The 14,664-nt window shown below is 44.6% G+C and overlaps 1 protein-coding gene across 1 annotated transcript in view; it reads left to right on the top strand.

The window, feature by feature from the left end:
- Positions 1-12,405: 12,405 nt before the first annotated feature.
- satb2 (SATB homeobox 2) overlaps positions 12,406-14,664 on the top strand; it is a 34,375-nt gene continuing 32,116 nt past the window's right edge. Inside the window, 1 exon segment of the mRNA XM_053439223.1 lies at positions 12,406-12,715. Coding sequence (XP_053295198.1) covers positions 12,685-12,715 — 31 coding nt within the window. The 5' untranslated portion in view covers positions 12,406-12,684.

The raw sequence follows: 14,664 nt of genomic DNA, 5'->3' as shown, positions 1-14,664 counted from the left end.
GTGGACAAACAAATATTATGATGTGATATCCTAATTTTAATCCTCATAGATCAGCTCCAAGAAATGTTGGATCCTTCTCACTTGCCTCATTCTTTTTTCCTTAGTGTTTGAATTAAAGCAGTTTTTCCGCCAAGGAGATGATGTCTCCCCCCCCCCCCCCCCCCCCCCCCCCCCCCCCCCGTCAGTTTGTGAGTTTGATTTTAAGAAGGATTATGTAAAAGCTGCTGTTTGAATTAGAATTAACCTTATTGGATGTTGTGTGGATCAGTGAAGAACTGATGAAGTTTAGGTGAGTTTCACTTTATGTAACTTTGTGAACTTTGGACATTTCCCAACTTTTTCTTTGATTTGTCGTCCTGATGAATCTGTGCTTTTCTCCTCTCTAATGTTTTGTGGAATTAAATAAAAACCTTTCAGTTTGTTCAAACCGACGATGAACTGACTCTTCAGGTATGTTCACGTTCTTCTTGGCTTCGTTCTCCTCATGAACGTCCTGAACTCGACACGAGCCAAACACGGAGAAGACGTCCACTTGGAAACACGAGGAGATCCCAGATCTTCTGGTGATGAGGACCGACGCCGGTGTGGATGAGCTGTAAACAACAACACTGATCTTTCCACAGCAGGATGAAGACGTCATGTCCCGCCTCCTGCTGCTCATGAGGCTCCGCCCCTCGCCTGGATGTTCCCCACATGTTCCTGTCCGGGCAAAACTCTCTGGACATGTCCACGTCTGAAAACAGCTTCAGTTTCAATCGGAGTCTCTTGGGATTCCTCCTCTGACTCATGGTGGACAGTTCATCTTTATTTAAAGCAGCAGAACCAGAGATATCATCTTTTTATATTCCACATATCCTGCCCCCCCCCCCCCCGCCCATAATCGACTCCTGCTCAAGTTCTAAATCCAAAGTTTTCTGCCAAATATTAAAAGACGTCACAAAAATGAATGTGCAACCCAAACAAAAACCCTCAAAGCTCAAACAGTCAACGTCGGTTTGAATCCCTGAAGCAGTCGACGCTCTGCGCTCCACAGTAACACGCGTGTCCACGTCTCTGCACGCTTGTCCCCCTGCACGTTACAGGATGAAGCGGGCCGCAGTGGCATGGGGGGGAGGGGGGGGCGCTCGGCTTCTGTCCTCCCCGCAGCGAGGATATAACATTTCACCAGTTTAGATTAGTTCACTCAGATCCCATCAACACATGTGGAAGTGACCCTCAGCTCCAGTGACCGAGCCCCGTCTACCAGCTTGTGTGTGTGTGTGTGTCTGTGTGTGTGTGTGTGTGTGTCTGTGTCAGAGGAAGTGCACGGACCAGCTGATGCAGTGTGTGCTATGTTAACCCGTCCAAGGGCAGCAAAGCAATAACAAACACAAGATCACAGCAGTGAGGTGACCTCTGACCCCGCAGCCTCCACACGGCCCGGCCAGATCGTTAGTGCTCTGACAGCGACACACACAGACACACACACACACACACACACACACACACACACTGAGTGCTCGGGCCAACATGGGTGTCCCTCAATGCATGTTTTCAATCATTGACTCTCTTTGGACCAATCAAAGGGATTTACTCTGGGAGACAAAAGCTTCCTCATTGGTGTCCGACAGTAAATGATTGACATCTAGTCTGAATGCATAAGACTCCGCCCACCTAGGGTGGAGGGAAGTGGAGTGGGGGGGGGGGGCTGCAAAGTGAAAACCATGCACTATATCCCTGCAGCCTTGTTTACCCACAAGGCCGCTGGCTCGTGCGTGTCCTGGTCGGGGGACGACACGTGTCCAGAGAACCTCCCGGGACCTTCAGGCTTCACGGTAGGATCTGTGTGAATGTGTGTGTCTGTCTCCTCCTGGTTCTCGTGCTCCGGTACTTTACCGCTTCCTCAGCATCACCTGTGACCTTCATGACAACACAGAGGCTCTCTCTCTCTCTCTCTCTTTCTCCCCCCCCCCCCCCCCTCGTCCACCTCCTACTCGCTCCACTTTCAAACCGTATCAGTTTCCATCTCCTCCAAACATCAGCCGGCTCCTGACAGGAGCAGCGAGCGGCTCAGGTTATTAGAGCAGACAGCCTGACGTGGGGAGGCTTTGCCAAGGTGACTGTGTGAGGGGGGGGGTGAGCGGGAGTGGAACCGGGGTTGATTCCCGGAGACGTTGTGATGTGTCACTGCAGAGCGACCTGAGAGGCTCCGAGGAGAGAGAGGCGACTGGAGAGGAAAGAGTTCCTGCTCATAACAGTCAGCTGGCAGGGAGAGAGAGAGGGAGTGAGCTTCAGGAGGGACTGACCCCATTAGAACCACACAGGTTCCACAGGTTCTCCACAGGTTCTTCTCAGGTTCCTCAGGTAGTGGGTCGTGAGGCCCTGCAGCTCGGCTCAGCGTCTGGCACCGGGTCCCTGTTGGAAGACAAACCCTCTGGCAGGTCAAGTAAACCCTGGCCCCCGAACGCTGAGCACACTTTCCAAACCTCATTACCCAGACCTCCCCCATCACCCCCCCACCCCCCCCCCCCCCAACACTCCGTCTCTCTCCAATTCTTCTCCAATGAGAATTGAATTTCTCCTTCTTGTTTTTTTCCCCCAAAACGTGTTTACGTTATCGTTTGTAGATCTCATACCGGGGCCGGGGCGGTGAGCACAAGAGGAGAACTCATACACAGTGTAATGAAGTATTTACAGATAATTCCAACTGTCAAATACTTGTGCCCGATGACATAGTGCAGAGAGCCGCCGCCTCCCTGCGCCTCAGCCCCTCGTTAGGCAGGAGGATTTGATTTCAGGTAAGAAGTCGTTGAGGGAGAAGGAGGGAGGCGAGCGAGCCGGGGGCCGAGGGCCGAGGGTTTCACCAGGAGGGGAAACAAAGGAGAGGGGGGGACGTCAGGGTTCAGAGGTGGACGAGCTGAGAGACACAGGAGGACGTTTCAGCTGCTGAGACACAGGAGGACGCTTCAGCTGCTGAGACACAGTCACCTCACAGAACAACACTCAGTTGGTTTTAGACTCGATTCACATTCCTGAACATTCGTGTCACAGTCAGATTCCAGACTGATTCTCCTCTGCTCAGTGAATCCATCACAACGAGCAGGAAATCAGGATTAAATGTGACAAAGTGGAACAACTTTCCTCTGATCAAGTGTTTTCTATCAGTTTTAATCCAATCAGAACACACGTGTGGTTGCCAGGTTGTGGAAAACTCCTCTGGGTCAGTGTTTTATTCTCTCAGCTCTGAACTAATGGAATAAACATGTTTTTAATAGTCAATATAAGTTTATATGAGTTTTACATGTTTTTAAATTGATGGGTTTTGTTCCACATCTATTTTCCTCAAGGTCCAATTAGTCAGAGATGATTAACAACCTGGCAACCAATAACTTCCAGTACTACTCCAACGGCAACTCCTACGACTGCTATACTACAAATACTACTACTATAGTACTTCTAATAATACTACAACTAAAAAATAATATAATTTCTGAATAAATTTAAGTGAATAATTTATTAAATCATAATAAAAACTTAAGGTACAAAATGTAGGGAACTTTAAAATTGTGTAATTTTATATAATAGTAAATTGAAAAAATTGAAAGATCAACATTTGACTCGGGAGATAAATGTATACATGTGGTTGATGAATAACCTTGAGACTTTAATATATATTGATATATTGATATTTTTCAATCATAATATATAAAAGGCTATTGATTTAATTATGTTTTGATGGAAAGCAATTCCTGCTCATAATAAATAAAATAAAAATTGGCACAAATATCAATTATACATACATTATTATAAAATGATTATGTGTATTATTACATGTAATCTTTATTTAATCTGTGGCACCGAGGCCTGACAACGTGAGAGCGTTTCCTCGGCGGTTTCACAGTGAGAAGTGAATCGTGGTGAGAAATGGTGAGAAGCAGAAATAATGGATCCGAGTCGTGACCTCTGCATGGAAGCAATTTGGAACAAGTCCCGAACGAGCGGCGCGAAAAGTCAAATGAATCCTGCAGGGAAACGAGATACATCCTTCAAAACAAGCCATTTGCTCTTTAGCGTTAGGGACGATCAGAGCCGCACAAATCATATTCATATCCATATTCATAAGAATGTTACATCAGAATAAAACCCGCTGCTGAAATATAGAAACTTCTCAAAGTCCACGTTTTAATTTTTCATATTTTTTTTCTTCTCACCGCAATCAGGCGAACGACAAACACTGTGGACAGAGGTGTTCTGCTGAAATATGTATTTATTTTGACTCTAGTTCTGTGGACTCGTCTGTTTCGTGTCACGCGCCCGTTGTGCGTTTCCCGTTCGTTACTTTCGATTCCAATTAGAACTGATTCTGAACATGGCGCGTTCATTTAGCGGAAAAACGCAGGAATTAAAAAACGTTTGTGCCAGTCAGGAGCGAGTAACCCGGAATAATAATAATTATAATAATATTATTAATAATAATTATAATATTAATAATGTGGGTAATATAAACAAAAATGCATTTTTATTTTGAAGATGATCTTTAGCCTATTCCTATTATGATCATTACTGCTATTACTATTATTACTATTATTATTTATCTTGTTTTAACTTTGTAACTTTGTTTTGAAAGGTGCTGTAGAAATAAAGTTTAAGAAATTACTATTCTAATTATATTGGTTGGAGAATCAAATTATTCGGTGGGATATTATTGATTTGAATCAGGCTAATAATTCTACAATAGGCAACTATTATAATTTATTCTCAGTTTAGAGACATTTATTTTATTTATGACAAATGTGGCGTTTATTGTGCATCTGAGTTTCCAGGTTTTTGTGATTTCAAGTGTTTTGGTCTCGACTCACTTCGCATTTTGACTTTTCAGGTAATTTCCAGTTCAAACTCAGTCACATGAATAAATGATGGTTTGTGTTTGAGAGGAAAGTGAAACGAGCAGAATCGAGCTGAGAGAAGCTCAATCAAAAAGTTCCTTTCTTACTGTGCATCATGTTTATAAAATAGGACATGATAGAGAATATATTATAAATCATATTAAAACATTAATTATTCACTTTAAAACACTTTTTCACATGGCAATATCATAAAATAGTGTTTTTCTGTATGTGAGCTGCACATATTATGTGTATTTATATTTTTAACAGATATAAATGAGTTTTATTCGTATAAACTTGCAGCTTAAGTTCAGACTCAGGACAAATTTTACATCAGATCCACTCTGCAGGAGAAATATCTAAATAAAACTGAATCTAATCCACTGAGTTTATTAATAAAACTCTGACAAAACTCTGTATGTGTTTAGTGAAAAGAGTTTGTTTCTTGGCCTCGTCTTTGGTTTTCTGTGTGCCGCGCTGTTTGCACACACACACACACACACACACACACACACACACACACACACACACACACACACACACACACAAACACACAGACACCAATAGACAACCATCCAAACACCAACATGATCCATAGAATCAGAGCTAAATAAATTAAATTAATTTCTTTTATTAAGAGGTGAGCACATTGCGTTGAGTTCTCTTTCACTTCGTGTCTCAAACAAACCCACTCTTGTTATTTACTCGTGTTTCCTGTGTTCCTGCTGATCCAGGCCAGACGCGTGTGATTCTGCTGACTGGTTGAATATGAAATGAGTTTTGTGCCGGAGGTCTGTTCTGTTTAAAATCACAACATCACTCTCTATAAATGACTCTGCTCCCTGGATGTGAGATAAATAAAAGCACGTTATTCTTTCCCCTTTCTTTCTTTCTCTGGGAAGGTGGGGGTGGGAGGTAGGTGGTGCTCAGAGGGGGTGATCAGGAACACACACACACACACACACACACACACACAAACACACAACATGTTCTACACGGGCTTTGAGGGCACCATCCTCTGAATTTGTTTTCCATCGGGGTTATTCCAGGGATCAATATTTCATCCTGCTGGCTGCGTCTCGGAGACTTTTACGCATGTTTGGTCTCGTTCCAAGATTCCCAGTTCCCCAAGAAATGGAAACTAGAGGCAGAGAGCGAGCTGTGTGAGAGTGATGCAGCGGAGAGGATCCTCGGGCTCACGCTTCCCTGTCAGGCTTCAATAATTCACGACGCCCGCTGCAGCCGCATGACTCCAGCAGGACGCGGCACGATGCGTACAAAAGACGTTCATTTCCCAAATAAATAAGAATTTAACTCCACAAAACGAGACTAGAGTTTATTTATCTATCTCCTAATGTGAGAGAAACGTTTTAAATATTTAAACACGAATTTATTATTCATATTTATTTATTTTCTTGATGATTCTAGTTGTTGGGTTTTGCGCAGACCTCAGACCTGCAGCCACGGCTCTTCTCCGCCATTACAACCAAAGCGATTAAATATTAAATCCAAAAGAACCTTTCCTTGACTTCACATGGATTCAGCAGAAATACATTAAAATGTGAGCTCACGCTTGATCCTCCTCTCATCGTCACACATTTAAAAACAACAAGGCCACTTGACTGCAAAACGAAATATGAGTGTGAATCCAGCAGGAGAAGTTTATCAAGTCCAAAAGAGTCCAGCTAATTTACAGATAATTGTTTGTAATGCATGAAATTAATTTAAAGAAAGTCTGGAGCTTGACGCTGTGAGTTTAAGAGGCTGAGAAATAAAAAGTTTAGATGGATTTGAACGAGTCTGTCACGATGGAATGAAAATAAAGTTCAGCAGAGACGTGAAACCTCAGAGTTCAACTTAACACATTCAGTGTTTTTAGAAAATCTCCAACGAGCCCTGTCAGTTTAACTCATCACTCCAGCCTCATCTTCATCATCTTCATCATCTCCTGTAATCACGTCTGGTGATATTGACGCACTGACTCCCACTGGAGCTTCAGGTCAGAAACCAGTGAGTGAAACACGTGTTTGTTCCACAGTGATATTTAATTCCAGTGTCAGTGATGAAGATGAGAATAACGTTTTGAATGTGGAGAAGTGATGAAGAGTCAGTCCTCGTGAATCCGCAGCGCGTCTCTCTCCAAACTGGTTTCTGTTCCTGCCCCAGTTGAACGTTCACGTCTCGGCGAAGGTTAATTTATCTTTAACTTTAATTATCCCCGATTATTTAAAAATAAATCTATCGCTCAAAAAGACCAAACTCCCAGAAAATAATAACATCGGGCCTCGCGTCTCTTTCCTGGAAAGCCTTTACGCGCACGGCTCCATCCGTGGCGCGGGTCACGGTGGCGCGGGTCACGGTGGCGCCTCATCCAGAGGCCACGGGAGCGAGCAGTAATCCATCCGGTTCCTCTCACACAAACCAGTACGAGGCTCCGGGAACACTGCGCACTCACGCACACTTGGACGCACTTTACGCACGATGACAGTGTCGCACATGTTGCAAACCTGTGGCTTCGTGTTGCTCAATTCAGCGGCAGGGTTGCGCATGCTCGTGTTAAAATGTGGATGAAGTAAGACTCGTGCCACAGCTGCATCACTGGGAATCTCAGCCTCTGGAATTCAGAGATTTCATAAGGTTCATTATAACTACTCCTAGTTTGGTCTGGACTCGGTTTTTAATATTAACAACCAGCAGAACCCACTTTTTAAAAGATAAATAAACCTTTAACGACCAGAGAGGAAGAAAACGACGAAGGGAAAATAACCAGATTATTGCACTTGACATTTTCAATTCAAATGTTTATCGTGCGAACAGAAATCACTTCGCATTTGAGCCTCGGTGGCTTCCTTACCCCGCAGCCACCACGCGGTGACATCTGTCTATCAAGTGGCGGGTTTATCATTAACTGGGATCCCACAGCGACGCGGGGCATCTCGGGAGAGGAACACACGCACGGGGACTTATTATTAGGCTACTTATTAACACGCACCAGCGCGTGGACTTCAACTTGTGCGCATTATCTGTGGGATGGTTCTGACATGTCCGAGGATTAGAGGGAAGCTGCGGCGCTGATAGCGCGGCGATAACTTGTGGAATTATCTATTAACAGAAGAGAATCTCTTCTATGTCAAAGTCTCCTGAAGACGAGGAGAAGATTCCCTCAGAGATCATCTCGATATTTATCACGCGGCAGCTTGTGCTGCAGAGGAAACCTCGTGGCATCGGAACCGAGTCATCCACGGTTCGTGCGTAAAAGGGATTATTTGGGTACACAAATGAGAAATAAAGTTCCCTCGGACACTTTAATATCATTTCTATTTGTCCTATAAGTGAGATCCGTCCCACAGGAGGTTTTCAGATGAGTTTACCGACGCCCCCTCTCCCTCCTCTCCTCCCTCCCTCCCTCTCTTTGTCTCTCCTCCCTTCTCTCCTCCCTCTATCAGTCAGTGCGCCCGTTGGCACAGGAGAGATTGAAAGTGACACACGCACACTGGTGATTAGAAGCTGCTCCTCTGCACCGATCACATCCCGCTGGTACCGTGACTCGGACGCCGGTGTTCTTGAGCTTTGTGTTTGTTTGTGTTCGCTTCTCCTTCGGCTGCGTCGCGTCGTTCTTTGCGCAGTTTTCTCTGTCGGGCGATGAGCTGCGAGGAGCGAGGACCTCAGAGCTGCGAGCGGCGGACGGATGCGTGAAGAGAAGAAGAGAGAACGAGTCCAGGTCGCGTTAAATTATCAAGTTTGACTCGTGCGTCAGAAGAACCAGGACAAACTGCTGCTGTAGTCCACGTCTCTCTCTCTCTCCCTCTCTCTCTCTCTCTCTGTGCCACCACTTCCCCTCAGACGCGCGCATCCTGCGTCCAGTGTCCGAGCATCTCGCGCCATCCTCTCCGCAGCTTCACGCGCACTCAGACACGCACCAACACAAACTTTACCTCGTCGCGTCTCCGTGGATCTCGGGTCCGACTCGGAGTCCAGACTCGAACGCGGTCAGAACCCGCGTCAACCCGCCGCCGTGTGTCCGGGAGCCGCAGCTCAGCTCCAGCCCTGGATTCAATACTGCTGATCAATGGACAGAGCCTCCTCAGCGGCCAGCAGCGCTACAGACACGCCGTAAACAGTGAGTGTACACACACACACACACACACACACATACACACACACACACACACACACACACACACACACGCCATTATCAAGTTCATACAAATTCTAATTAATCAATTAATAAGGAAACAGTTATCAACTACCCACCTAATGAATAGATTATTTTCTATTCAACCAATTTAATTAATTACCTATAAGCTACATAGTTATTATTATTATTTGTATCAATGAAGAGTCTGATCAAATATAAACGACTATTCACTGCTGTAATTATTTCTATAGAATTAAATTAAAATGAAATAGATTTCTGCAACAAAACCTGAAGTTAAAGATGTGAACGTTTTTAATAACACACACATATTTACCTGTAATATTCACAGACCCGTGATTAGATTCACTTTCTTGAAGCAGTAATTTGTCCTGAACAATATCATTTATTACCTTCACTATTATTATTATTTACGAGATATCAGCTGCATTTTAAATATTGCACAAAGTGAATATACGTAAATAAAGTCGTTAGTAAGTTACTTTAAATAAAGAGGTCCCTAAAAGTCTCAAAGTTAAATATTGTTTTTGATTTATTTATTATTATCATTGACAAATCAGCACATGGTCAGAAAACGTGCACGTTTTGTGCAAATGTGCGTTTGTATTAAATCATATTTTTCTAGAACGAGTCTTAAAACGCGTCATAACATCACCTCAGTGTTTCTGCTTCTGGTGCATCTTTATAATTTAGTTTAAATAATAATAACACTAATAATAATGAGTAGCAGTTACCAACACGTGCAGAAGTGAATTAACTTCATCTTCTCCTCAAACTGCTCGTTCTCCAGGAGACGATGAATAAAACATGGCGGGGGAGCAGAAAGCTGCAGAACACGGTGCGTGTGTGTTCGGCTGCTACACGGGCCTTTAACCTCTGAGACACTCCGAGGAGCTGCACAGATACCTGCACCGTGCACGGACACACACTCACACACACACACGTGCACACACGCAGAGACACGGAGCGGGGACAGAGCTGCAGGTTGGATCAGGGACTTTCGGAGAAGGGGCCTCTCTGCTCCTGATGTGCAATCACAAGAAACTGAAGCCAAATGCGTTTGGCTGCGAGTGGGAACCAGTCCGTGCGCGGAGCCTCGTGTCCGGAGGAACCACCGAGCACTGGGGATTTGATTTTAAGAAATCAAACCTTTACCATCAATTTATTTTAGAATTCACTGTGAATTTAAATGGAACAAATAATAGGATTTAATTGATCTAATGCTCAGATCAGAATCTGGATTTTAACACATTTAAAAGTCTGATTCTTTAAATGAAATCCAGACACTGACCTTTAATAAAAAAATCACTTCACTCACTCAGCTCCATCGAACCCACTGGAAACCAGTGGAACCAGTTTCCTTCTCCTCACAGAACTGAACATGTGAGACGGAACCAGCTCCGTGGTGCGACCTGCGGGTTTCTCACCTGAGCAGGTGGACGCGAGGATCCGGATCAGACTCACTGCGACGCTCGAGGACGTTTACACGCGTCGGCGGAGGAATGAGAACTGGGCCTAATGGATAAAACAATATAATTATAATAAGTAATGACGGCATCAGACAAAATTATAATACAGCTTTTCACATATTACCCCACATAACAAAATAAATAATAAAACTATATATAAATGAAAATATAAATATAAATGAGAGGAGAAAAACGAGCTGGTTCCAGTTGATGCTTTTCTGGCCTGTTTGTTCTTTTCACGTTTGCTCTGATGTTTACAGAAAAATTTGACCGCGCAAAGTCTGACGGGAATTGAAAGGGGGTGAGGTGTGTGTGTGTGTGCGTGTATTTGTAAGTGTGTGTGTGTGTGTGTCTGTGTGTGTGTGTGTTGGGTTTAAAAATAGTGGGAAACCTCAGATTTTCTTTGGCTTCCACTGAGTTTTCTCTTTATTCTGCAGCAGATTTGAAGCAGTGATGTTGATGCGCCACAAATTATTCATGGTTTTCAATGTCATGCACATTATGATCTCCTGTATTCTTTAAGCTTGACTCTCCGCAGCACACACACTATTTGTTCGAGTCCTCGTTCCTGCAGCTTTGTATTCTATTAATAATCTGAACGTTCCATCTTAATGTAAACCGTCCATATCTCCCAGAGCCTCCTCGCTCCACGCTTCCTGTGTGAACCCAGTTATCTGCTGCTCTGTGACGTGGGTGTGTCGGCACGATTAAAGAGCAGATAAGATAGAGGCCCAGTGGGCAGAGAGAGGAGCTGGTGAGGCTGCACATCCCCAGTGTCCACTCACCTCTGGATGAATCCATGAACCCCTCCACCCCAAACACACACACACACACACACACACCCCTAAGAACCAGAGTTTATTCCCACTGTGGTGAGGCTGCCGAGCTGTGGTGCACTGGTTTGGACTGGGCGAGGACTCGAACCTCACGCCGCTCTGTGCACGTCGGTGCCGGCGTGGACACAATAACCGAAAACACTTCATGACACAACGCAGCTGAACCAACAGCTTCCTCACAGCTGCATCAGGGTTGTGTGCTCGTGTGTTACCCGTCCCTGCTGTGTGCGACCGGCGGAGTCAGTGTGTGGTCCCTGGAAGTGTTAAAGCTGAGAGTCTTGTGTAGCGAGCTGGCTGTGGTTTGTGTGGCTTCGTGTCTGTCTGTGTGCGACTGTGCGAGTGTGTTTAAGCAGCCGAGTGCGTCCTCTGGCTGGAAGGGCGAGGCCATAAACGCCTGAGTCTCCTCATCCCGTATCATCGAGTGAGATGTTTGCGAGGGAGCCAAACATGTTTGCCAGAGGCCTCGGGCTCGCCCCCTCACCCCTGGTGATTTTCCTCCCTCTCCCTCTGAGTGAGTGTGTGTGTGTGTGTGTCCCTCTCCAGAGCTCCAACAAAACAAGTTGTGTGTTTGCTCTGAAGGTCTCTCCTCCCCTCACACCAACGCTCACCACATCACAGTCACACATCTGAGGGCCATCAGCGGCAAATTCCACAATAATGTAACCTTCCCCGACAGCAATCATTTCTCATAAACAGCCTCATAAAGACGTGTGGTTCCCCATTTTGTTTTCAGACTTTAAAAAAAAAAAGAACTAATTGTGTGAAACTTTTTGTTGGTTCTGCTTGTTTGTGTGTCTGTGGGGAACATCCCACCTTCGTTGCTGTCACACGTCTTGTGTACGTTGTGTGTTTATTTGACACCAGAGCTCCTAATGCCCTCCTCCCTGTTTTATCTGGTGCTGCAGAGCCAAGTATTAACCAACAGCTTGATAACCCGGCTATAAAAGTGGATCTGGAACGAGAAGAACATCCGTATCTCCGGATCGTTTCCACCTCTCACATTCCACCCTGCTATCAGGGCTAATAATGCCCTTATAGGTCACCCCCCCCTCTGTGTGTGTGTGTGTGTGTGTGTGTGTGTGTGTGGTTTCCATGTTGAACACCCAACCCTTCATTAGCAGTTGTGTATCAGACCGGTAGAAGATACCAGAGGCTCAGGAGACGAGTTCTTCCTCTTAAAGGGTTTGTTGTGTTTCCTGCTAAAGACTCAGGCGGTTACACTCCTCTCCTGTGTGAGTCTGTGTGAGTGTGTGTGAGGATGAAAACCCGGTTTCCTCTTCTTCTTCTTCTTCGTGGACCTGCTGCTCTCTCACATCTCAAGCAGCTCACAGTGTTTTTCCAGACCCGGTGCAGGTGAGATGAGAATCCAGGCGACTGGGAGCGATGGAGGTAAAGTAAACTGAAGAACCAGCAGCCTTCACGTTCCCAGTCATTACACTGGATGTGTTTCAGATGGACGGGACTACCAATCAGTGTGTGGCGTCTGATTTGTAGAGTTTGGCTTTGAATGACATGTTTGTGTGTGTTTACGTCTTTGAGCTGGACACGTTGTTTATAGGTGTGTTTGTTGTCGCGTCCCACTCGCCTATTTCTTTGGGTGTGCCTGCTTTTTTTTCTTCCTGCTCTGCAATCTTGTCCTTGGCCCTCGGTGTGTATTTGTTATGTCTGGAACATGTAATAATGTGGAATTTGATAGTGGCTTATCATCACAACACAACGGTTGTCCCAGAATCAAACATTGTGCGGGAATAACATTCAGCAGAATGTGTTTTTAAACCTTTCATTTCACCAGCTTCTATCCCGGCTTCAGACTGGGCTGTTTAAGCTTCACTAAAAAAGAATATTTTAAGTTTATTGATGATTTTTCTTTTCGGGTTTTGAAAGAAAATCTCTAATAATTCAGTTTACGTTTCCTGTGACATTTGCTCAGAGAAGCAATAAATTGGGAAACGTATCATGAGCCGTCTCCTTATCAGAAACACATTACATCTGGAGCCCGTCTCCACAGCAGATCGTCTTATCACGGCTTCATTAACTGCTCTGACTATCACACGTCTTATCACACATGCAGCCGATAATCATCTCATTGTTTAGAGGATGATCTGTGCCGGTGAACCCGTGACCTCAGAGCCGGGCGGAGCCATTAACCAGCGATGTGCCGAGCAGCATCACTCACTTATCGTACGTTTGTTTAAGAGCCGTCTCTCAGGTCGTTGCTCAACACGCTCCGTTATAATTATATAATCCAGATTATCATTCATATGTGGTGGTTCATGAGCTGTTGTGATAATCCCGTCAATATTTACATGTGTGGAAATAACGACTTGTGTGTTTGGAGAAAATTAAAACACAAAATGGAAGAAACAGGGATAAAGAAGGGATGAGAGAGAGAGAGAGAGAGAGAGAGAGAGAGAGAGAGAGAGAGAGAGAGAGAGAGAGAGAGACAGGTTTCAATGAGTTAATCAATCACAATCTCATCTTTTTACCAGTTGTTAGAATTATTAAAAAAATCCTTTAACATTTTTTTATTTTACCTTCTTACTTCAACTGAATTATAGTTTAATTTAACAACTTTAAATTATTTTCTTTCCTTTTTGTCGTCCTTCTCTTTCTCCTCCACTGAAGTTAAAAGAGTCTGATCTCAAAGTTTCAAAATCAAAAGTTCTCGTTCCACAGAAACTTCTCTGATATATGATTATAGTCGAGCTGCAGGGGGGGATTATTATTTTATTTATGAATTGACTTTAAAATCTTCAAATAGTCGCATCATAATTTTCTTGAACCCAAAGAGAATCTTAAAAAAGCCTAAATCTGTCCAACTGATGAAAAAATAAAAAAACAACAGGTTCTCTATCACATTAGATATTATTGATGAAGAAAATAAATGGAACTGATGCATCAATGCATTTAGCAGCTGATCCGACACACGTGTGTCATGTGACCACCCATGACTTGACTTGGTAACATCTGCTGTTGGTGAGGAGGAGCTGGAGGAGGTGGAGGAGGTGGAGGAGGTGATGGAGGATGTGGAGGAGGAGGTGGAGGTGATGGAGGACGTCCTATCTAAGCCCGTGTGAGCGAGGTTTCAGAAATAAACAAAAACGATCTCATCCTTTATCTGCTGCGTTAAAAACCCAGATGAGATGTAGTTGCTGTGCGATGCTGCTGGAGCTGGAGGATGTGTTCCTGTGTGTGTGTCCCAGGTGAGATGCTGAGATGTCGGCAGCGCCTGATAGGGATCGACAGCAGCGTGGGGGGGTGGAGCTGTGTGTGGGAGGGGCTCTGCAGCAGGATGGGACTTGTTGCTGATAACCACAGATTCTCTTCAGGATTATTTT

Source organism: Pleuronectes platessa, chromosome 14 (genome assembly GCF_947347685.1).
Source record: "Pleuronectes platessa chromosome 14, fPlePla1.1, whole genome shotgun sequence".
Lineage (NCBI taxonomy): Eukaryota > Metazoa > Chordata > Actinopteri > Pleuronectiformes > Pleuronectidae > Pleuronectes > Pleuronectes platessa.
The sequence above is the reverse complement of the archived record's forward strand: the minus strand, read 5'-3'. Positions and strand labels throughout refer to the sequence as shown.